The sequence below is a fragment of the Colossoma macropomum genome, unplaced genomic scaffold, assembly GCF_904425465.1.
Source record: "Colossoma macropomum unplaced genomic scaffold, Colossoma_macropomum, whole genome shotgun sequence".
Classification (NCBI taxonomy): Eukaryota; Metazoa; Chordata; class Actinopteri; order Characiformes; family Serrasalmidae; genus Colossoma; species Colossoma macropomum.
The window spans coordinates 2,097,565-2,122,003 of NW_023494794.1; the positions used below are offsets into that span (position 1 = coordinate 2,097,565).

At 38.7% G+C, this 24,439-nt stretch overlaps 2 protein-coding genes across 4 annotated transcripts in view; one reads left to right on the top strand and one right to left on the bottom strand.

Annotated features, from left to right (window-relative positions):
* Positions 1-18,224, top strand: part of lig3 (ligase III, DNA, ATP-dependent) — an 18,712-nt gene extending 488 nt beyond the window's left edge. The window contains exons 2-21 of one of the 2 annotated variants that reach the window (XM_036579862.1): positions 2,253-2,846; positions 3,425-3,553; positions 4,808-5,020; positions 5,516-5,667; positions 5,805-5,971; positions 6,118-6,195; positions 7,034-7,202; positions 8,361-8,516; positions 8,657-8,788; positions 8,871-8,950; positions 9,250-9,337; positions 9,612-9,689; positions 9,820-9,943; positions 11,056-11,198; positions 11,292-11,366; positions 13,716-13,862; positions 14,836-14,986; positions 15,664-15,758; positions 15,914-15,997; positions 16,972-18,224. In XM_036579862.1, the coding sequence (XP_036435755.1) occupies positions 2,300-2,846; positions 3,425-3,553; positions 4,808-5,020; positions 5,516-5,667; positions 5,805-5,971; positions 6,118-6,195; positions 7,034-7,202; positions 8,361-8,516; positions 8,657-8,788; positions 8,871-8,950; positions 9,250-9,337; positions 9,612-9,689; positions 9,820-9,943; positions 11,056-11,198; positions 11,292-11,366; positions 13,716-13,862; positions 14,836-14,986; positions 15,664-15,758; positions 15,914-15,997; positions 16,972-17,205 (3,042 nt within the window). In that variant the 5' untranslated portion in view covers positions 2,253-2,299 and the 3' untranslated portion in view covers positions 17,206-18,224. The remainder of the gene's footprint in view (positions 1-2,252; positions 2,847-3,424; positions 3,554-4,807; positions 5,021-5,515; positions 5,668-5,804; positions 5,972-6,117; positions 6,196-7,033; positions 7,203-8,360; positions 8,517-8,656; positions 8,789-8,870; positions 8,951-9,249; positions 9,338-9,611; positions 9,690-9,819; positions 9,944-11,055; positions 11,199-11,291; positions 11,367-13,715; positions 13,863-14,835; positions 14,987-15,663; positions 15,759-15,913; positions 15,998-16,971) is intronic. The other variant, XM_036579863.1, reaches the window with a different exon arrangement.
* Positions 18,141-23,307, bottom strand: rad51d (RAD51 paralog D). Of its 2 annotated transcripts, none has more exons than XM_036579864.1 (11): positions 23,179-23,307; positions 22,730-22,842; positions 22,576-22,637; positions 22,016-22,134; positions 20,682-20,763; positions 20,188-20,322; positions 19,954-20,049; positions 19,740-19,830; positions 19,574-19,644; positions 19,192-19,353; positions 18,141-18,898 (listed from the first exon to the last, which is right to left on the bottom strand). In XM_036579864.1, the coding sequence occupies exons 2-11, from the start codon at positions 22,809-22,811 to the stop codon at positions 18,800-18,802; spliced, it is 999 nt and encodes a 332-aa protein (XP_036435757.1). In that variant the 5' UTR covers positions 22,812-22,842; positions 23,179-23,307; the 3' UTR covers positions 18,141-18,799. The 2 variants fall into 2 exon arrangements, with proteins under 2 accessions (XP_036435757.1, XP_036435758.1); XM_036579865.1 differs by having other exon boundaries at positions 22,730-22,845.
* Between the last annotated feature and the right edge of the window lie 1,132 nt (positions 23,308-24,439).

Consider the following 24,439-nt stretch of genomic DNA (forward strand, 5'->3'; position numbering starts at 1 on the left):
CTGTTGCCACTTGATTTAAAACCTGGAGCTAAACAGAGATTTACCCCGGTCCTAAATGTGAGGTTTGTGTTGTGAAGTGGGCGATGTAGCACAAATGTAATATCACAATACCTGAAGAACTTTTCACGATACACGATATATATTCTGCAAAAGACAAAGAAGTGCCACGTTTAAAAATACCCGTCAACAGCTACGACTACAATGGCTTGTATTCAGCATTTCACATCCTGTGCTGCACTAAATCCAATAACAGGACTTATAATGGTCTTTTTATAATCGGACATGCAATTGGGAAGTGTTTTTGAGTACTGACGATATGTATGATATGCTTAGAAAAGCATATTTTGACATAATTAATCGTGATAATGATAAATATTGTTATTTGGCCCAGCTCTAGTTGATGCTATCACTACCATTGAATTGGGGATACATCGATGTGGGAATTGTGAGCCAGTACTGATGTCATTTATTTCATGTACATATTTGCAGATGCTGATACCGATACATAAACATGTTTAAAACGTGTACATTTGGGCTACATCTAGGTTAGCTTGGTCAGCATTACAGAAAAGCATAAAATGTGTTTCTTTTTGGTTACACATGCAGTAAAATTAATAAAACACAGACATTTTCGCACAGTAAGTGAGTAATGTGTAAGTGGTCTGCTCTTTGGGAGTACTGTTAATATCAGTTTAAAATTATTGGTCAAATTCAAATATCTGTTTGATGCTGATGTATTTATTTATTTTTTTAAAGAAAGTGTGAGCTGATGCCATTGTGATTCTGTTATCATTATTTCTCTGCTGCAGTGTCCTGGTTTGTTAATAGCTTTTTATTTAATTTTTTTGCACTTTACTCATGGTATCCAGAACCTGGCAGTTAACTGCAATGTACACCGATCAGGCATAACATTATGACCACCTCCTTGTTACTACGCTCACTGTCCATTTTATCAACTGCACTTACTATATAGGTGCACTTTGTAGTTCTACAATTACAGACTGTAGTCCATCTGTTTCTCTGCATACGTGGTAGCCCCCTTTTACCCTGTTCTTCAGTGCTCAGGACCCCCATGGACCCTCACAGAGCAGGTATTATTTGGGTGGTGGATCATTCTCAGCACTACAGTAACACTGATATGGTGATGGTGTGTTAGTGTGTGTTGCGCTGGTCTGAGTGGATCAGACACAGCAGTGCTGCCAGAGTTCTTAAACACCTCAGTGTCACCGCTGGACTGAGAATAGTCCACCAAGCAAAAATATCCAGCCAACAGCGTCCGGTGGGCAGCGTCCTTTGACCACTGATGAAGGACTAGAGGATGACCAGCACAAACTGTGCAGCAGCAGATGAGCTGTCGTCTCTGACTTTACATCTACAAGGTAGACTGACAAGGTAGGAGTGTCTAGAGTGGGCAGTGTTTAGCCAGCAGCACTGCTGTGTCTGATCCACTCGTACCACCACAACACACACTAACACCACCACCACCACGTCACTGTCACTGTTACTGCAGTGCTGAGAGTGATCCACCACCCAAATAGTACCTGCTCTGTGAGGGTCCATGGGGGTCCTGACCACTGAAGAACAGGGTAAAAGGGGGCTAACAGAGTATGCAGAGATACAGATGGAATACAGTCTATAATTGTAGAACTACAAAGTGCACCTTTATAGTAAGTGGAGCTGATAAAATGGACAGTGAGCGTAGAAACAAGGAGGTGGTCATAATGTTATGCCTGATCGGTGTATGTCATATACTGACTGCTTCAGATTGTTTCAAAAGAGCATTCTAAAATACATACAAATCAAATAAATAGTAAATTCCCTTTCTGGAGATATGCTTTCTGTCTGGTTCTCTTTGGTGTAAATAAAACAAGTCAATCAAAACAAGCTATTTCATGTCTGTAAGATATTCTTTTAGCATAGAGTAGCAGTAGTCAGGAAAAGTGATCTTATTAGCCATATTAATGCTAACATAAATATCATCTGATATCACAATACCATGATGTAGAGTTTTTTTTACAGTAAAACTTCCAGATTGGTATTGGCCAATACTCAAGGTTTCAATATCGATATTGGAGAAGAAGTTGTATCATGCTTTAATCTGTGCAGTACTGTTGAACTGATTTGATGGTAAATCAGCATTACTTGTGATTTGATGTTCACCTAACACTTAAAAGCAGATATGAGGGTAATTGTGTAGAGATGCACATGTGAAAATTCTGTTAACGTTGATTTATATTTGTTCCGTCCTTCAGAAACCACCTTGCCAGAGTAGTATGATTCGTCTTTCCGGATTAACTGGATGTATAGTCTTTGCCTTTGCAAGACAATAAGAACGCTACGTGGCGCACCTTTGTCAACACTGTGCAGGAGTTTTCCTTTGTGGGAAACACTAAGGAGACAGACGTTCCTACAGTGCACCCAGACTCAGATCCAAATCTGGAGCTTTGTCGCTAGGCCTGGTGGCAGTTTCACCCTTTCCACACCGTCCAGACAGTTCAGTTTCTCGTCTTCATTGTCTTTCAGTGGATCCTGGCCTGTGTGGCAGGGTGACAGGCCCAACATGGCAGAGCAGAGGTACTGTGTAGAATATGCCAAACGTGGCACTGCGGGCTGCAAGAAATGCAAGGACAAAATCATGAAGGGTCTGGTCCGAATCGGCAAGATCGTGCCCAACCCGTTCAGTGAGTCTGCTGGAGAGATGAAGGAGTGGTACCATGTAAAGTGCATCTTTGAGAAGCTGGAGCGAGCTCGGGCCACTACCAAGAAGATCGAGGACATCACTGATCTGGAAGGCTGGGAGGAACTGCAGGATGAAGATAAAGACCTCATTAATAAGCATGTGACCGGTGAGAAGGGGGTATTCTGAGATGGGTTATAATGACTGTTTCTCAGTTCTGGTCGTGGAGTACTGCTGTCCTACATAATTCAGTGATTTCTGTGTTTAAACATACCCACTTCACCTCACCAGCTAATTTGCAAGTCTTTGCTGAGGTTATTCGGGTGTGTTTGAGCAGGGAAAACAGCAGACTATCCATGGAAGTGCTACTCCAGGACCAGAGGCGAAACCATTGGGTTAAATTCAGGCTTCAAGATGGCTGCTGCTACTGTTTTTATCTTTGTGACAATGTTATCTATGAAAATGGACAAAAAGTCTGTTATGTATGTGTCAGAAGGCTCATTAGTGTATTTGAAATTACCTACCACAGCACGGTTGACGATTTGGCCATGCGTTTTGCACGAGGCTAAGTGATGCAAAGAAGCTTATATTGTTATTTTTTACATCCAATACAAATCTAAAGCAGACATTTTGGATACTACACATCTTGTCTAATCAATTAATATAGGGTAAAGGGAAAGTTATCAAGCTAGATTTTTCACTGAACAATCATTTTAACTTGTTGCTGTATCTCCCTTGTCTTATCAGAACTGGCTGCTAAAGCTAACGCAAGTCCAAAGAAGAAGGTACAAGCCAAACTGAACACCAGCGGACAGTTATCAGCGCCTCTTGTTGACCCGACAGTCAATGCACCACGCAAGTTTTCTGGCTTCACAGGTATACAATTGCTAATCACAGTATGCTTTGGGTACCAGTCAAAAATTCTAATACCTTTTTGCTATTTGAGAGCGCACTATAGTTAATTGACATTGACTATAAATAATTTACATTAATGTAAATTTTGAAAGTTTCTCTAAATACTTAAACTGAAAACATGTTCCGCTGCAAAAATAAAAAAAATACGAATTCATGGAATTCAAAATAACCACTCTTTGCCTTAAAAAGGCTTCAAAAAAGAGCATTTGGTTAACAAGCAGAAAGTCCCTTCCCAACACTTTAATGGATTTGGATTTTAGACCAAAAAGGAACATTTTCAGTGCATAATACTGATTATGTGCTTATATAAAACACACAACACTCAGGCAATGGAATATGAGGTGATTATAGACAGGTTTATGCAATTTAAAGCATATAGGAGAATTCTGGTTTCAGACAGGTCCACTCAGTTTTTTGACTGGCCCTTTATGTTTAAATAGTTCTTTTACATAGTGATGTACATGACCTTCGGTCTTGCAGCTAAAACAGTGATCTGGTCTGTCTGACAAACAGATTTCTTGCTTAGCTGGCTGACTTTAAACTTAGTTTGATCCAACCCTGGATCTCCACATCACATTACTGGATCACTTTTTACCTGAATACATCACCAAGGCAAATTATGCTGCCTGCCTAACCTGCTCTGGGGCAGGTTAGGTTCACGCTTATGTAATGGCTCTTGCATCAAGCAGGTCCAGCCTTTTGCTCAGTTGTGGCTTCGCTTCTAGTAGAGGTGGACATCTGTTTACATTTTTGGTGATTTTTGCACATTACCAGCTACTAATATTTTTTACGGTAAACATCCAATCACAAGCCAATCACAAAAGAAATCTCCTTTTTCAGAAGAGGAAAAAGAAAACTAAAAAGTAAATACGAAGAATATAAAGCACAGTAGCAGCGGTGACTGTTGTATTTTGTTTAATTGCTTTATATCTTACACATTTATGTAGTAAGATTTCTTGTTTCTAAAAAAAAAAGTAGCCACAGAACTCCTCCCTGTGTTTCATGCAGTTGGCTGCTTGTCTGTTGTGAACATTACTCATTCATGTGGGATCAATTTTAATGTTGTTAAGTACTGTTGTAACAAGTTAACAGTGGTTGGTTAGGTTTTTAAGCTGGAACATAGGAACCATGTCCAAATTGAACATGTTTCAAGACACAGACCCCATGTGGAGAGCATGTAACTGAAGTTTACGTTTTGCACCTTGTCGTAATCAGCCACGAAGGCAGGTTCATCCTCCTCCAGCCCAGGCCCATCTCCCAGTAAACCCTCTCAGGGCAGCACTCTGTCTGCTCAGTTCTGTGAGCCTGACCATAAAGACTCCCTGTTCCGCGAGTTCCGCAAGCTCTGTGCCATGGTGGCCGAGAAGTCCAGCTACAACGCAAAGACAGAGATCATCAAGGATTTCTTAAAGAAAGGTTCTGAAAGAGGTAGGCTCGAAGATTTTAGTTATCTTGGCAGTTGTAATAGTTCAGAAGCTACTGGGGATGAGAAAATGCTTTATTGTATCATGATATATCAGTCTGAAGGTGGTGATTCAGCTGCATCGATTCAATTATAACTAACATTCAATAAAGTATGCACATCAAGCTTTTTCAAACATTATTTCACTGCTGTGTAAATGTCTTCTTCAGCCACATTTTTGTATTCAAAAATTTTTAAAATGTAAAAATTCTTTATCATACCAAAATAATTAAAGTAGATCGTAGTTCATATTTGAGATTTTCTGATGCACATAATCATTTCCTGAACAATCGTAATCAATTTGACAAAGTTTCACACTGTTTGTGAAATGTAGTTATAATAATAAGTGGCCATTTAGAATGATCCGTGACCTACTCTGGCAGTGGAGAGCACTTTATTGCATGATTTGTTTTTTTCCCTGGATTGACAATCACTTGATTTTCTCTCACTCTTCAACCCAGATAAGTTTAGGGGTGACCTCTACCTCACGGTGAAGCTGCTTCTTCCAGGAGTAGTGAAGAGTGTTTACAATCTCAACGACAAGCAAATTGTCAAGCTTTTCAGCCGCATCTTCAACTGCAATCAAGAAGAGATGGTGCGCGATCTGGAACAGGTCAGATATCACTATCATGTTTCAGACACCACCGCAGAGCTGCAGATTGTTTACTTTGTAGGTTTTTGGAGAGTTTTTTGTTGGTCTTTTTCGAGTGGCTTCCTTCAAACCTGTGTTCTTTTGTCTGTTTGCCAAAGGGAGATGTTTCTGAGACAGTGAGGATGTTTTTTGAAGCCAGCAAGTCGTTTCCTCCTGCATCCAAAAGTCTTCTGACCATCCAGGAAGTGGATGCTTCACTAAACCGGCTGGCTCAGCTCACCAAGGAAGATGAACAGCAGGCAGAACTCCAGAACATTGCTAAAAAGTGAGACAGTGAAGTGTGTTCAGAGTTATTTAGTTTAGTTTATTTTTTTAAAGTTTCTGTTTTCTGTGTTAAGTGCCTGACACTATGCTTTTATGTGTGCAAGGAACAACCAGATTTTAAATAAAGTTCCTTAATCTTCGTTTCAGATGCACAGGGAACGACTTGAAGTGTTACGTCCGACTTGTCAAACATGATCTGAAAATTAATTCTGGGGCTAAACACGTGTAAGTAAACCTGAAGAATTTTCACACCAGTAGAAAATGTTATTAGAATAAGTGTAGGCAAGCCTCTTTTAGCCAGACCACGAAAGTCCCACACAACACAGGAGCCAGCCTTTCCTTGTGAAAATGAGCAGAAAACCACAGCAGTAATGTAAAGACAGCCTGCTGAACACGTTCTGCAACATTGAAAATCTGACAGATTCCTTTTGAAAGTTTTAACTTGTAGAACAACACGCATTCATGTAAGTAAACGATATAAAGGTTAAAGTAAAATACGGCCAGTAACTGTATAGCTACAAACACATTCATGCCACAGTATGTCCTTACACCTATTAATTTAACTAAAGTTATTACAGTATTTCAAGCATAGACACACACTCACATAAAACGACACAACTTTAGCTGACACGCCTGTCGGCTCTGCGACTGTTCTTGGTACTCTACTTGTTAGCTAATGTTAGTGAAATGTGGTTTGCTACAATCCATGTGCATACGTATTTCAACAAGGTCAGTCAATCAGTCATTGAAAATGTCTTTTTTAGGCAAATACAGAATGGTATTCTTTTATCGTTGAACTGTTTCGTAGTGTACAGACATGAGTTCTGTATTGCTTAAATGAGATGTTCTTTTTAGGACTATAATTACTCTGCTGATTTAACTAATAGGTGTATAACTAATCTGTGCAGCAGTAGCATATGTCTACCACATTACATGGGCTCTCACTATTTTGGCCATTCTTCTAAGTCTTTGAGTTCATAGCGCACTTTTATTATGTTCCACTGCAATACCAATTTTGTCATATAATTTGACAATGTTTTTTTTCCTTTCTTCTACATGGCAGTCTGGATGCTTTGGACCCCAATGCCTATGACGCCTTCAAAGCCTCACGAAACCTTGGTGATGTCATTGACCGAGTGCTTCGGAACCAGCAGGACGCATCTAATGGGACTGGCCCAAGGAAGCTCCTAAGTGTAGAGGCCACACTTATGACCCCTGTTCAACCGATGTTGGTCAGTGCGACTTTACACTTACCAAACTTAAATATTCAATCAGTACATTTTACAATTACATTAAATGCATATTGTTGTTTTAAGTCATAGGTCAGATGGACAAGGCAGGTGTTCTGTACATAGAAAAATAAATCCTGTAATGAAGAATTCAGAATTAAAGAATAGTTTGGCAAAATATCAAATGTACACAACCTGCCACTTACCCTAGATGTACTTAATCAGCCAAATCACCAAAATTTTTTCTGTATATACATCCCCAAAACTTCTCTCATACTATATCCACCATATCCAGGTCTTTAAGATTGTGTAGACGTGTTGATGAGCTTTAGGACGCATTGTAGCCGTGTACAAATGAACTTCCCTGTGTAACTGAAAGCAACAGGCAGCCATTTTACACAACAGTTGTTTGCCGAACTCCCTTTGTGTGCATGCACATGACACGTGGACGCTGCAGATTGTGTTTGCAATTTCTGTTGTTTCTATTTATAATTCACTGTTAATCTTTAATTTTCGAACTGAAGATATATGTCCATAAATGGAAACGACAGAAAGAGGAGTCAGATTCTGGGGGGAGAATTCGGCACAGCACCTGTTGTCTGAAATGGCTGCTCACTGATGTTCCCACAGTGAGGTTTGTTCATTTTCATAGTTCACAGTAAGTCCTAAGCCACATTAACAAGTCTGTGCGGCTTTAACGAACACGTGGATACAGCTTGGGTGGGAAGTTTTGTGGATGTATTTACAGAAAAAATTTGGGTGACTACTGACTTAAAGTAGTCACCCAAAAAACTACAAGTAAAGTAGTTGAATTTGGGAACCAAATATGTGCTGGGTAATTAACTATATGTGAGGCAAGTGGAAAGTTGTGTACATTTCCTTTTTACTGAACTATTTCTGTAAGATCATCTTTAGAGAAAACAATAGGCCAAAATATTTGCATGTTTTGCAAAAAATACTTATGGTTCATGCCGTGTTTGTGCATTTATGTTCTGTTCAGATTTTTTTGTGTGTGTCATCATTCAAGGCTCATCCTGATCTAAAAATGTCTTTACATTGCGGCATTCTTAGAAGCTAATAGCAGTTGATATGAGACAAACAGCAAATAAATGACAAGCCACTGGTCTTCTGAAGGGTTTTGATCAATTTACTCTGCTTTAGGCCGAAGCATGTAAGTCCATTGAGCATGCCATGAAGAAATGCCCAAATGGAATGTATTCTGAGATCAAGTACGACGGTGAGCGTGTGCAAGTTCATAAGAACGGAGATCACTTCAGCTACTTCAGTCGCAGTCTCAAACCTGTGCTGCCTCACAAGGTAAATAATGACACGACACATCAAAAACAGAATATACAGTGTGTGGTTATTATTTACTCTGCACAGGTTTCTAAGGATGAATCAACAAACTTAAAAAAAAATCATTTTCACTTTTTTTTTCCCCTTTTTTTATTTCCTAGGTGGCACATTTTAAAGAGTTTATACCTCAAGCTTTTTCAGGTGGCAACAGCATGATCCTTGATGCTGAAGTTCTCCTGATTGACACCACAACCAGCAAACCTCTGCCTTTTGGGACGTTAGGAGTTCACAAAGTAAACTACTAGAAAACTTTTCTTATAATTAAAAATGTCTCATTTTCAGAAATGGTCATTGTGCTCTATCTTTTTGTTTCAGAAAGCAGCCTTCCAAGACGCACAAGTCTGCCTGTTTGTATTTGACTGCATTTACTTTAATGGCATCAGTCTTATGGACAAGTGAGTATCTTTTTTTTTCCCCCTTTAATTACACTATTCAGTACTCATAATTAGAATTGTTTTACACCCAGTGGGTTAAATGTAATCAGTGTAGTCAAAGGGCATAAAAGAGAGTTACATGTTTCTGATGGTACTGCGCACGCTGGCCTAGCACAAAAGGTTTTGCAGAACAAAATTTTGTTAGAATAATTGTTTTAAAGAAATGCCAACTTAAATGTGCTGCCTCTCTGATTTCATTAATTGAATGCTCTTTTGATAATGTTCATTTTGCTGGAATAAAGCTTTATCGTGTTTTCCAGGCCGCTTTGCGAGAGAAGAAAATTTCTCCGTGACAACATGGTGGAAGTTCCAAACAGGATTCTGTTCTCAGAAATGAAACACGTCACAGTATGTTGGCCTTCATTACTTTTGTTCAGTTCACACTTGGTGCTTTATTTTTTTATACAGCTATTAGTTATTGTGGATTTAGGAATATGAGCTTTGTTGTTGGCCAGTTTTTCTTTCATAATAGTTGTTTACAGTTCCAGAATCAAAGGGTTATTTATTTATTTTTTTTGCATATAATCAGATCCTCAGGCCATACCATACTTTACATTGTGCCCCTGTGGCACCTCCCTTACATATGAGAGAAAGTAATTCAGCTTGTGTTGTGTTCTGACAGAAAGCTGCTGATCTGGCTGAAATGATCACACGAGTAATCAGGGAGGGACTGGAGGGACTGGTTCTGAAAGATATTAAGGTGAGGTGCACTTGTTAAGAATCTCCTCCGTCATTTTGACAGTTTGAGAACCCTCTTTGTGTAGATTCCAGTTGAATGATTGTTAAGTCTTTTTGCTACGCAAGAGATAGATGAACCTTTTTTGTTGCAGGGGATGTATGAGCCTGGTAAACGTCACTGGTTGAAGGTGAAGAAAGACTACCTCAATGAAGGAGCTATGGCTGACACTGCAGACCTGGTGGTCTTGGGGGCGTTTTATGGATCAGGCTCCAAAGGTGTGTAAAACTCCTTTCAGTTTGCTTAAAGGGGAGTTCCAGATGTCATTCAATCATTTAGAGTGTTTTTGATATGAAATGGTCCATTGTAGAAAAACTTTGTCAGATGTCTTCGCAGTGGTGGTGATGGGCACCAGGGATCACATTGTCTACAATGCAAATATAGCCAGTGATCCTTCTGAAATTTTTATAGTGGTAAATCTGAACGAAAAAATTCTTGGGTACTATTTTCCCTTTTGTCACACTCCACTGTTGCCTCGCTATTTTATTCACAGAGCAAAAATCAGGCCAGTATGAGTGGTCCTGATGTGATGTGGGGGAACGTGTAGTTCGGTGAACAGCTAACGTCAGCTTTTTAACTTGTTTGGTTTTGCATCTATAAGCGATTAAGCGGCATTAAGTTGACTGAGAAGAAAGACTAAACCTTAGCTCAACCTCTTGTTTTCCATTGGCTCACACTTCCATGGTACGTTTGCCTAGATGAACTTGGTGCAAAGCAAAACAAAAACTACCAGACTACTACTTCCTTTTTCACGTTCCCGCATTCTTTATCATTCAAGAGAATTGGCTTGTTCACCAGGCAACTTACGCTCAGTGTGACCTGCATGTACTTCTCCAACATAAGTGTGTAAAGAAAATATACATTTTAGTCCAAATTGTTCTCAGAATTATTGTAAGACAGTGTCTCAGGCATCAGGCACCCATTTCATATCAAAGTGTTCTGTGAGGGAACTTTCAGAGGCAAGTCTTATTTGTTCTCTAGAACAAAGCATTTTACATCAAACTAGTTCTAATGATTGTTTACATTATAATGATTTAAATATGCATTTAATTATTTTGTTTATATTGTAACGATTTAATTACGCATTAATTCCCCTTTTAAGTCATTTCTATACAATGAATGCTGTTTTATTCATTTTTGAAAGATTACATTCAGACCTGCACAGGGACAAAAGATAAAAATGGCCATTTTGTTCTGAATTAAAAACATTAATAACCCAGGAAACAGATAAAAAAACGTTTAGGCTGGTAAATTACAGTAAGATTTATTATTGTTTCTGTTAAATAAACATAAAGAATATAACAGCATGGTCCCTCATTATTCTACACAGGTGGGATAATGTCCAGTTTCCTCATGGGATGCTATGATCCAGACTCAAAGAAGTGGTGCACTGTGACTAAATGCTCTGGAGGCTTTGACGATGCCACTCTAGCCAGACTGCAGAAGGAACTAGACGTTATTAAGATTGGCAAGGTAAACCTCAAGACTATATCTGAACCTTGTCTGTGCTGCCATAAAATATGCAGACACAATGTAATGCAAGTCGTACATTTTTCTCTTTCGCAGGATCCTAGCAAGATTCCAGGCTGGTTAAAAATTGTTAAGAACTACTACCCAGATTTTCTCATCAGAGATCCAGAGGTAACAAATGAACTAGACACTCCACCAGGAGTTTCTCAGTGTGAATACGTGTGTGCATTTTGTACAGGAGGCTAATGGCCATTTCCTTTGATTGATTTATATTTCAGTTTGGAAATATTTCATTGATGAAAGGGCTGCGCAGTATATTGTTTCTTAATAGCGCAGTATTTGCCATGCTGCAATACTGGTTTCATACAATATGTCGCAATACAGTTGTGCTCATAAGTGTACATACCCTGGCAGAATTTGTGATTTTATATTTTTTCAGAGAATAATAAAGATAATAACAACTTTTTCTTTTATTCATGGTTAGTGGTTGGGTCAAGCCATTTATTATCAAACAATTGTTTTTGCCCTTTTTTAAATCATTATGACAACAAACTACCCAAATGACCCTGATCAAAATGAATGAAATGAACCTTTAGCCAACTGTGTCTGAACACATCGGAATTAGACCTCCGCATTTAACCCATCCATGCAGTGAAACACCACATACACACTAGTGAACACACACACACTAGGGGGCAGTGAGCACACTTGCCCGTAGCGGTGGGCAGCCCTCCACGGCGCCCGGGGAGCAGTTGGGGTTAGGTGCCTTGCTCAAGGGCACTTCAGTCACGTACTGTCAGCTGGGGGGATCGAACTGGCGACCTTCCGGTCACAGGGCTGGTTCCCTAACTTCCAGCCCACGACTGCCCCCTAAAAGTTTACATGCCCTAGTCCTTAATACCATGTATTCCCTCCTTTAACATCAATGACAGCTTGAAGTCTTTTGTGGTAGTTGTGGATGAGGCACTTTATTTTCTCAGATGGTAAAGCTGCCCATTCTTCTTGGCAAAATGCCTCCAATTCCAGTAAATTCTTGGGCTGTCTTGCATGAACTGCACATTTGAGATCTCCCTAAAGTGGCTCAATGATATTGAGGTCAGGAGACTGAGATGGCCACTCCAGAACCTTCACTTTTTTCTGCTGTAGCCAATGACAGGTCAACTTGGCCTTGTGTTTTGGATCATTGTCATGTTGGAACATCCAAGTGCGTCCCATGCGCAGCTTCTGGGCTGATGAGTGCAAATTTTCCTCCAGTATTTTCTGATAAAATGCTGCATTCATCCTGCCATCAATTTTGACCAAGTTCCCTGTGCCTCTGTAGCTCACACATTCCCAAAATATCAGTGATCCACCTCTGTGTTTTATAGTAGGGATGGTGTACTTTTCATCATAGGCCTTGTTGACTCCTATCCAAATGTAGCGTTTATGGTTGTGGCCAAAAAGTTCAAGTTTGGTCTCATCGCTCCAAATAACTTTGTTCCAGAAATCTTGAGGCTTGTCTCTGTGCTGTTTGGCATATTGTAAGCGGGCTGCTTTGTGACATTGGCGTAGTAAGGGCTTTCTTCTGGCGACTTGACCATGCAGCCCATTTTTCTTCAAGTGCCTCCTTATTGTGCATCTTGAAACAGCCACACCACTATTTGTCAGAGAGTCCTGTATGTCAGCTGACATTATTTGTGGGTTTTTCTTTGCATCCCGAACAATTTTCCTGGCAGTTGTAGCTGAAATTTTTGTTGGTCTACCTGACCTTGGCTTGGTTTCAACAGAATCCCTCATTTTCCACTTCTTAATTAGAGTTTGAACACTGCTGATTGGCATTCTCAATTCTTTGGATATCTTTTTATATCCTTTTCCTGTTTTATAAAGTTAAACTATCTTCTCCCGCAGATCCTTTGATAAATCTTTTGCTTTCCCCATGTCTCATAATCCAACATGCAGGGGTCTGTCAGGAGCCCAGTAACTTACTGATCCTTTATACACAGACACTGATTTACAAGCAAACAGATCACAGGTGAGGATGGATACCTTTTAGTAGCCATTTAAACCTATGTGTGTCAACTTGTGTGTATGTTATCATGCCAAAACTTCCAGGGTATGTAAACTTTTGATCAGGGTCATTTGGGTAGTTTCTGTTGTCATTATGATTTAAAAAAGGGCAAAAACAATTGTTTGATAATAAATGGCTTGACCCAACCACTAACCATGAATAAAAGAAAAGTTGTATTATCTTTATTATTCTCTGAAAAAATATAAAAAAATCACAAATTCTGCCAGGGTGTGTAAACTTATGAGCACAACTATATGTAGTAATATAATCACAGTACTAGTATTGTGTCCATATTGTGCCAATCGGTCTGAATTGGTCTATTAATTCTTCATTTTCAATCAATATACCATGCAACCTGTTAAAGATGCTGAATGTTCATGTTGGACATGGTGGATGAATTGCTTAATACAGTCTGTTCTGTTAGTCCCTTTTAAAGATAATTTGACAGAAAGCACTGCTCCTGTCCCTCACAGAAAGCACCAGTTTGGGAAATCACAGGAGCCGAATTCTCCAAGTCAGAGATGCATACAGCTGACGGCATCTCCATCCGTTTCCCCCGATGCACTCGCATGCGTGATGACAAGGACTGGAAGACAGCCACCGACCTTCCCCAGCTCAAGGTTTAGTAACTCTAAGGAGTCTCTTTGGTGTGCTAACTATAGCACACGTGTATTAAAAAGATCTGGACTTTTTGTGTACATAAGTTGGAAAAAGTGATCAATGTATAATAATGATGATGATAATGATGATAAATAATAATAATAATAATGTTCTCAACACATCAATAACAGTATTTAGTAGAGAATAACATTAAACAAACAATTATTTTTGAACACAAAGGTGCATTCAAGCCTGAAACTAGCATTTAACGTCATTTGTTGTTAGGCAGCGTTCTGTATTGCATTCATTATATCCCTCAGCCTTGTTGCTTTGACAGAATTCATGATTTTGTGTGCTTTGTGTTTTTGTCCATCATTGTTTTCTCACTACAATGCCCAGCATGCATTATGCAAATACATTGTGCAACCCATGGGTGTCCCCACACAGCAAGGAAAAATATCCATTGATTGTACCACTAAGCAATATGTTTATTTAACATACCAGATGTGTTTGTTTATTTATATATAAACAACTATATAACTGCTATATAGTCCTAAACAGGAAAATCTCCCTCCAGGGAATATTGTGGCACTTCTGTACGAGGTGAATAGGCATGTTAAATTTCTTTTGTATAACCTCTACATGTGTATATAAGATACAAGAAATCCCAGATTCATATAACAAACAAAGACAGAACATTAAGGAACTGAAAACAAAGTATATGAAAATCAGCAGGAGGTTAGTGTCAACAGGTCCATTTTCAGCTTTGGGCTTTCAGCATTTTTCCCTTTCTGCATGCAGTCTTATAGCAGGGTTGGCTGCAATAAGAAATAAGCTCCGCTGTCTGGTTCACTGGTGGCCTTTTCAGTGCACAGGAACCATCCATTCATTCAACAGCACAGTTCAGTGATTGTGCTATGAACAAAACTCTTAAGTAGATAAAGGGGATCGACGGCTAAAATGTCAACCCATCCTTTTAAACTCTTTGTTTAGGAACTCTACCGTGTCTCAAAGGAGAAATGTGACTTTGAAGTGACCGCAGGGCCGTCCACAAGCAAAAAAAATGACAACAGCTCCTCAGGAGGGGACAGTGGAGGCAGCTCTCCTTCCATTTCACATGGAACAGCTAACACAAATAAGACCAGTAAGTATCTTAGACTAGACTGGGAGGTCATAAATGTTCTTGGTTTGTGATTAATTGCATTAGCAGGTTTTTTTAAAGGGCCCATTTTCTAGATTTTTCCTGATTGAATTTGAGTCCATTTAACATGTGGATTTATGTACCAAAATTTTAATTTTCCTGTTTCCTCAGGACGTTTTTATTACTGTGCCTTTGAGGCTGATATATGTAAATGACCTCTGTTCGTATTGGCTGACACTTTTACAAGCGAGAGATTCGTAAAGCAGCCCTGGCTGAAATGATTAATTCAGAATAATTCTGTACAGAATTAAGTTTAAGCTGAAATATTCAGGAGAAATGTAAACTTCAGCCACTCCTTTCAGAGGTCTGTAACCTTTGGAAGGCTGTAATGATCCACTTGTTTCTCGACAGCAAGGAATAGCCCAATGTTTATTAATATTCCCCACAGTAGCAACACTCTGCATCACTTTAAAGTGAATGAGAGGGCCGGATGTATATGAGTGGTTATATGTAAACAAGTGTGTGGTTCTAACAACTATGATTAAATCAAAACAGGTTGTTTTTTGCAGCTTTTGTTAATGACTGGGGAGTTAACAGTATGTTTTAAAATGTTTTCATGTTAATCTAAGTCCGTTTCCTGAACGTTCCTAAAAAAAATAAATTGTTTTACTTCACTGCAGAAAATGGTCACACTCCAAAGCAGAAGACGGTAAAATCTGAACTCCCATCCCCAGCAAAGAGGAAGCTGCCGGCAGTAGAACAAAGTGCAAAGAAGGTCTGTCACACGTCTACCTCTGAACCCCACAAAAGCCTTCTTAGAGCTACCGAAGACATACAGAAACTTTCAGAGACATTTTTGTGCCTTTCTGCAGTTTTATTTCCTGCTCTCCTGCAGAGCTTTATTTAAGATACTTCTTTGGTTCATTTCAGATCAAGATTGAAACAGTTCACAGCAATGGACAAAGCAAACCCAAAACTGCTTCAGCAAACACACCTAATCCACAGCCTGAAAAGGTCAGTGTACTTTTGTGCAGTAGCTGCTTTACACGCAGTGGGTATTTATGTCTTGTGACATTTACACGAAGTACTCATGCCACCTAAACATTAAAAAACGTCTGGGATTCACCTTGAATATGACGACACAGTTTAGTTTTTGTATTGCAAGTGGTCTGAGTTTTCCCAATACTCACGTTCTTTGGGTCATGGTTCTCCAGGTGTCTTGGGAAGATACAGATTCCTCTATTCCTTTTCACATTTGATTTCTAGTCATATTTTCAGCAGAAGCCAGTGATCTGGTGCACATGTTCATCCTGACCAGATGGAGGTCTTTTGTATTACACTATTACTAAAGAGATGATATTAATATGTGATTGTCATCAAAATATGCCATTTTTATATCATTAGATCATTTTATGTCATTGAATTATTTGTCAAATAGTAAGAATATATGTAGAAGTTTTCTTTTACAACAATTTTAGGCCACTCTGATGTTGTTTCATTGTATGTCAGTGTGCTAAAGAAAAGGTTATGATTTCTGATTCACATTGACTTAAATTAAATTAAATATATGGTTTATAGATTAGTAATAGATGCTTTTAAAAAGAGCCAACCTGCCTTCTGGCAAACCACACGTGAGAAAGTCCCACCCTCGTTGTTGAGAGAGATGCATGCGTGGTAGCCAGAACACCCTGAAAAAATGTTTTTTTTTGTGTGTTATTTGAGCTCAATGCTACAAACTATATGCAGTATTTTGTGAGATTTTACCAGTGATTTTACATGTGTTTTTGAAATATTAATGTAACTTTCAGTTTTGGGTTTATAGGTCTCTCCCCAGAGAACCCTAGACAAAGGAATCTGGTGTTGTAGGACTAAAAAAAATGCTGGAAGGCATTTCCAAGATTGCTATTGATTGAACAGACTTGATTGAACAGACTCTGCTATCGGGACTTAGTTTTAACTCTAAACACTTTGTGTCACTTCTTCTGCAGACTCTACTGGACATCTTCACAGGTGTAAAGCTCCACCTCCCAGAAACAGTGCAGGACTTTGAAAACCTGCGGCGCTACTTTGTGGCTTATGACGGAGATCTGGTGCCCGAGTACGATGCAGCGTCCGCCACACACACACTGGCTGAGCCTGGGGAGGACAGCCAGGCCAAGAAAGTTACCTCCAACTGGATCTGGGAGTGTATTCGCAAAAGGAGGGTGGTTCCGCCCTGCTGAATTCATTAAGGACTGCGCTGAGAACGCAGACACGGTGCTCCAGCATCTTTCTTTTTAAAATAAAAAAAAATACAAAGTGCCCTTCAAATCCTTCAGGCAACAGTGCAAAGGCTACACTGAAACAGCTCTGACCATAACACTATTAGTGTGTTCATTCAGGACAAACTGGGTTTATGAACTTGACGCTTTTTTTTATTAGTTCATCTCAACAAAGTTTCTTCTGCATTTTCTGGGGCTTTACCAAAGTTTGGTATTGCACGTAAAGTGACATTTCATATTTAAGGCATGGTTCTTCGGGTGTCACAGAAAGATGCCTATTCCACTACTCATTTTCATTATTATTTATGAGTTTTAGTTTTCAGCAAAAGCCATTATTGATCTGGTGCATATATGTATCTTGGCCAGACAGGGGTCTTTTTATATTATGCTGTTACTAAACAGATGGTATTAACAGGTGTGTTCTGTCATCAAAATATGCAGTATGTTTTTTAGATCATGGTACCATGTCAAGTAGTAACAATATATGCAGAAAAAGTCTTTTGACAAATGTGGGCTAAGTGTGATAGATTCTTTACTTAATGTAATTTTATAGAAACAAAACACAGCCTAGAGTAGGAGCAAGACTGAAAGTAGCTCAATTATGCAACAACTGTTTAGCATGGACTCAAAAACAACAACAACAAAAAAATACAGAAAGCCACCAGCATCTGTAATAACTCTAATGGATATGGTTTATTCCTGCCTCAGGTAGGGCAACAGTGGCTTGGTGGCTGCTTGTGGACATTTGAAAAACTATGGATGTGAACAAACCTACTTTTTAAAACTTGTGCAGTGTTATCACTTATTTTTTTTAGGTGTCAATATGAAGCTAAACAGAAGGGAATAAAAGTCTCTCATCAGGCAAAGCATGAATGCAACAGCTTTGAACATGAATATACAGTAACTGTTTTCTTTATTCTTATTTACAGTGAAACCCATCTGTTGAAACATTGGAATTAAAATATTTTGGGATGTATGAACAATGGCCCACATTTATCAAGCATCTCAGAGGATAAGCACTGATCTAAGATCAGGTCATGGAATTTTATTCAGTGTTACATAAACATAATCTGATCCTAGGTCAGTTTTGTTAGTCTTAAAAGTTTGGTAAATAAGGGCCAATGACTCTGCAAAACATCTTCACAATACAATCTTAACATTCCTGCCTTTTTGCAGTTGTTTACAGCATCCACAGTTAAATATGCTACAAAACCCATTTGGGTCTTTTCCAGCCAGGCGGTGTATTTTGTACACTTGGGTTCAGTTGTTCAGAATGTATTGGTCTAGTGACTTTCTACTCGTTTGTATTGTTATCTAAAAAGTGCATCATAGGTACATCTATGAAGATGCGTCTTTAATTGTGCTAAATGCAACATTCAAAAACTCAAATGTTTATTGAGGGCATTATTACTTGTGTAGAATTGTTCAAATAATTCCTTTAAAAACAAATTCTGAAAAACTTTGGTAGTATAAACGCAAAACGTGCTTTATAAAAGCAAGAACGTGTTATGCAAAAAAAAAATTTCTTAGAGTTAAGTACTTTTTTTGCAGCTTCTTATGCAGTAGTGTCCAGTTTTCTCTTCCCTGAAAACCTAGATTTTGGCTCCTCCGCAGACTGCTGACACAAGTCAAATTCCTCCATCAGATAACAGGGCTGAAAAAGCATAAAGAAAATGACATGTTCTGTGTCACTAGCCCTGCAAGGAGAACATCTTTCCAAATGTCATGTTTCACTAGGACTTTGTAAGTGTGCTTCAAATGCATGCTGCCAATTTTAATTTAAGAGTTCACTGGCATTATAAAATAAATCTGCAAAGAATTGAATTCTATAAACTCACACATAAAAAGATTCATAAATTGATGCCACATGCCTTGTAGTCACTGAATATGAACGGAAATAGGGTCATTCAAAATTTGTTGGAGTGCTCTTAACAACTCAGCACTGACCTGTCGTGAGGATTTGGTCAGGGTAGCCGTCCGTAAGCTGGTAGGTGCCCCAGGCCGCTCAGCTCTCTGCAGGAGAATTCGTGTGCGCGGAACGTGACTCCACGACTGCCCTAAACCAGCTTTCAGCTGACTGTTTCCATCCCGTGTCACATGGTTGGTCACCTAACAGTGATGTCTTCAGTATCATTCAATGTGTTGTGCAAACTCATGATTCATTAAAGTGACTGTCCATACACAAATCCTAATAAGGTTAACAGTGAAAGCTGGTGGAGAGGAGTGTGACACTTGTGCATAATGCTAACACTATTTTGAGCATTTCTGGATACAGTACTGTTATTATTAAGTCATTATGAAGTCATTATGAACAAGTAGTGTTACTTACCAGAACTGCTACATTACAGTCTTTGGCAATCATCTTCAGCTCTGTAGCAACCTGCATCATCAAAGACATACCTGCAGAAAATTGTGATGTCTGGTTGAAGGTAAAAGGACATCAATACTGGCTAGGAAATGGGTAGCTGTATCAAGGGTTTTGTTGAAATAACCACCTTCATTCTGTTTTCCTCCAAGCATGCAGGAAACCACAGCAGAAACCGAATCCACCATCACTGCCTTAACTGAACCTCCTCCAACAGATCCCTTAAAAAGACAGCAAATGCCTTGACTGGACGAGGCACTGATTGTACAGACTGTGAGCTGTATTGCTGTAAGCATGCTTCACTCTAACAATGGGCTGTAATTAATTAAGGAAATTACACTTACCTTCTGAAGACCGCTAGCTCTCAGATTTTGGAGACAGCACAGCAAGGAGAACACATCAAACACCCGGAATACCCTGATCCTCTGAAGCGCATTCATCTGCATGTAAACCATAGAGACGATGGAAAGATTGTACTTGCAGGTTATTTCAGTGATCATTTTTGAAGGTATTGGACTAGATGAAACTATGGTATTGGTATAGATTATCCAATATTGAAGTGCTGGATAAGGTCTTACCTGCTCCACTGTATTGGTGGTTTTGGCTTGGAGCATCTGAAGCAACCGGCTAGCGCACATCCCACCAGTTGTGTCAATGTATAGCACATTCTGCTTAAGCTCATGTGCTATGTTAATAGCTACACTAAAACACATCTGATGGGTGAAGATGAAAAGACAAGTGATAAATTCGTCAGTGGTTGCCATGTAGTTTCAAAGGCTTTTGTGGACCACTCACGAGACTACAAGCAAGGATGACTATGATGTGTAAATTCTGAACATGGATGGATTTATGTATTTATGTGGCCTTACTCTACTGAAGGAGATGAGGAACTTGGGCCAGATTCCTGCACAGTTTGGTGACTTTCCTGCTCAAACACACCTGAACTCAACTCAGCAGTCGATTACCAGGTTAAGCTGTGTTGTGTCAGCAGAGAAATCAGCAAACTGGACTCAACTCCAGCCATCAGTTCCTCACACCTGCTGTAACGTATAATGTGCTGTCTAAATCTCACCTGCGTTTTGCCTGTTCCAGGACCTCCAGCTAGCTCTGTGATCTCTCCTGTGTACAAGCCAGAGTCGAGCAGCTTATCCACACTGCAGAGAGAGACTTTAGAACTCGAGACGCTACAACACAGCTGTACATAGGCATACATGCAGAAGTAAAACATTTTTAATGACTATAAGGATTTTAAAGTAAACATTATTGAGGCATCTATTATTATCCCTACCTGTTATTTGTTATGTAGGCTTAAGATGTTTTGTTTCTTTTTTAGATTTTTTTGAGAGTTTTTTTTTGCAAAATATTCAAAATAACATTAACATCATCAGAATATTAATTAACTATTAAATCTCAACACCAGAAAAATTCACTTCCTTTTTATCTTATTGGAAATTTTTTTAAAAAGTATTGTTGTGAAAGAACTTGGGTTGAGGCATGGGGTCATTTGCAACAGCTTCTTGTATAACAATCAATTTCATCTCCAGATGAGTGTCTTAATTAGTGTGATTGTAAGATTAATAAGCATTGATTTAGACAATGACTTTCCAGTCTAATTTCTCCACAGTATTCAAGAGGTATGACATGAACCATCCTCAAATCCTTCATTTACATACAGGACCACAAAATCATGCTAGCACTGCACGATATATTGCATGCTGTAATGCTCCTCAGAATGCTGTGAGAACAGTGTCACTGACACAGCTAAAACCGTGTCTCAAAATGACATCTGTAGTTAGCTGATAGAGCTCAGCAAATGGGCGCTGTAACAAATCACAAGTCTCAAAAATTTCCATTAACATCTGTTCCCAATTTGTGTTTCAATGAATGAATAATTCACATGGTCTTAAAAATGTGCACTCATTCTGGAATGCTGTCACTTGTAGGCTATCTACACATAGTTTTCCAATTTTAAGCTGTATTACTAAATATAACCATAAATCACAATATAATGAGGACTGTCATAATTACTTGATTTTTAAGTAATAATAATAATAACAACAACAACAGCAACAACAACAATTACATTTTGGTGAATAAATTGAATCTGCAGTGATTAGCAATATACATATTTTACATTCTCTTACAGTAAGAAACAGCCTGATTCACACACCCATCCAATTAAGTATTCTGAAAGGCTGTGCACGGTTTGCTATTGTTCCTTCAAGTCCATTTTTATTGTTTGGCCACGGATTATTTTATCACTCATCAAAATAATCAGTAAATTACACGACAGCTAACACAATTGGCAGTGACAGCACTTAATTTTCATCTGTATCTTGCCCTACTACCTAGCAGTCACTCACTTCTGTCTATATTTAAGACATTAATGTGTCTGAATGTCATCACCTGGGATTTCCTGTGGAGAGGATAGAAGTGGAGCTCAGCAGCTCCTCGTACAGATCTGCTCCTGACACAGGGAATGCTGTGTGCTGAGCCAGAAGCACCCGCCGAACAGCCACCAAAGCCTGAAAAGATACAGAATACTGTTACTGAAGTATCATGGATGAGAAGTATCATCTAGTTTTTTGATACTGATTATGATACTTATATATATATAATTGATACTTATTATTGTTAAATGTTAATTATTAAGTACTTAACTTAAAATAATAAAATAATTTACACATGAAGTAAATGAAAGTTTTGTTCCCTGACACATTCAAAAAATTTAATATTAAAAAACAAACAGTAAATATAGTAACAAGTATAACTGTACTGGGATGTATTCAACCATACATCAGACTATATAAATCATATATATTATGCATTTATGTCCGATATTTCCGTACGGGACAAGAAGAAAAATGTCAGAATATGTGTTTCCACTGACTGTATATATACAAATAAACTGTTCACTTCTCAATAAACAGTAGAGTGCATGTGTGTGGTGTAACCGAGCTACAAACCTTATAAGACAATGAACATTTCTGTGCCAGTTCTTCCGAGTCAGATGAGACGAGGTCCTCAACTGTAAAAATAAATGTTTTGTTCAGTATGTGCTCAGGCTGAGTGACAGCTGAATCAACTAAAACTGCCATTAATCAATGTTTTGTGTTGTACCTGTTCTAATGTCTTCTGTCTGTAGAGCTTTGACCATATCCACACTCAACCCCGGACACAGGCCTTCTCTTAAAAGCACCATGACACCTTTGAGGTAGAGTTCAGGCAAACATCTGCTGAAAAACAACAATACAACATTTAGTTGACGTTTACTGAAGTAACCCGCATAGTTAAGGCAAACATCAGCTGAAAAATAACAATAACATTTAGTCGACGTGTAACTGAGGCAGCTAAATGGCACAGTTAAGGCAAATAGCTGAAAAACAACATTTATTTTTTGTTTATATTTTGTTTATTGAGGTAAACCGCACAGCTAGTTAACCTAGCTAGCAAACAAGCAGGAGCAGAGGCATTTAGCTAGCTAGCTAACTACAGCCTAGCTGTAAGTTCACGGTAACTGTGATATTCTCCAAAGATGTTTGACTAAAAATGCACAGTAAACCGCTCACCTGTCGTACTTTTACATCGCTTGGTCTGGGCACAATTCATACGTAAGACTATTACAAAGTCGTTCGTTTCATTTTAATCAGACTCCACTGAAGATCCGCCACACCACTGACGACCTACTGGCGCCTTATGTTCATAGTCAAACGGAGGTACTGAGATTGACAGATATGTCTACCAATCGAACTTGGATTTGATGTGTTTGAGCCAATTAAAACAAGTGTCCAGGGCGAAGCCCGCCCCCAATAGGATGACGCGAATGCTATAGAACCGATTCTTTCAAACTGTCCGTTTCAATGCATCGAACATCTGATAAAACGATTCATTGATTCAAAAGTCAAGTCACCTTTATTCTCTGTGGCTTTGCTTATATGCAAGATTATTTTTTATTAAGCTAGTGACCCTGCTATCACCATTTCAATTTTATTCCTTGTTTTTAAAAGATTATTATTTGAATTTTATTATTTAATCTTCAGGATGTGAACATTTCAGGGGTCTCTACTGGCCAGGGGCCCACATCTGGCCTGAAAGACAGCCTCACATGTCTCACATGTTTAAAATTGATCCTTAAATACTGCCACCCCAATAATTGTATTTCCTGTATTTTGCATTTATCTATAATCACAAACTGCTTGGCTACAACAAAGATACACATGTGCCACTGTGGCTTTCAAAACCTACAGCCAGGCTCCTACTTTGAGAAGACCACATAACTAGTGCCCTATATTTTAATTAGAATTCTTCAAAAATTATACATAATTAAATTATTGAGATGTAAACAGACTCATTCAGAGTGGTTTGGTGTGAAATGCTCTGTTCTAGAAAAACAGAGTCAGAATTGCTCACAGGAACCAGATGTCCACCTCTAAAAGCTCTTCCACATAAAGTTATTACATGAAATAATTTGATATATGCCGCCTGATTTCTGAGATGTTGTTTTATGATAGGTTTGTGTCAAAGTTTTGGCTTGAAATGTATTTGAATCCATTTATTTTAATCCATTCATGACAGAGGGGTACACACAGGATGTATGACTATTTTACCATTATGAACATTATTCTCTACAATGAAACACTTCACATCAAACCACTCTGAATCTGTTTACATCTCAAGCACTAAATTATTTAGACATTTTGAAAAGTGGTGGAATTCCCCTTTAATTTGAGCCCGAGACCCATGTTAGGCATTCTACAAATGTGAGTTGGGCTGGTGAGTCGACTCTTCTGATTCATTGAAAAGAGGCATCCAAAACGAACGATTCGTTCT

Bases quoted from the DNA above. Each gene is read 5' to 3' on its own strand.
- rad51d (XM_036579864.1), bottom strand. From the start codon at position 22,811: ATGGTGCTTTTAAGAGAAGGCCTGTGTCCGGGGTTGAGTGTGGATATG. The intron at 20,050-20,187 runs GTAAGACCTTAT...GTTTACATGCAG, and splicing joins CCACCAATACAGTGGAGCAG to ATGAATGCGCTTCAGAGGAT. The intron at 18,899-19,191 runs GTCAGTGCTGAG...ATGCTTTTTCAG, and splicing joins TGACCAAATCCTCACGACAG to CCCTGTTATCTGATGGAGGA.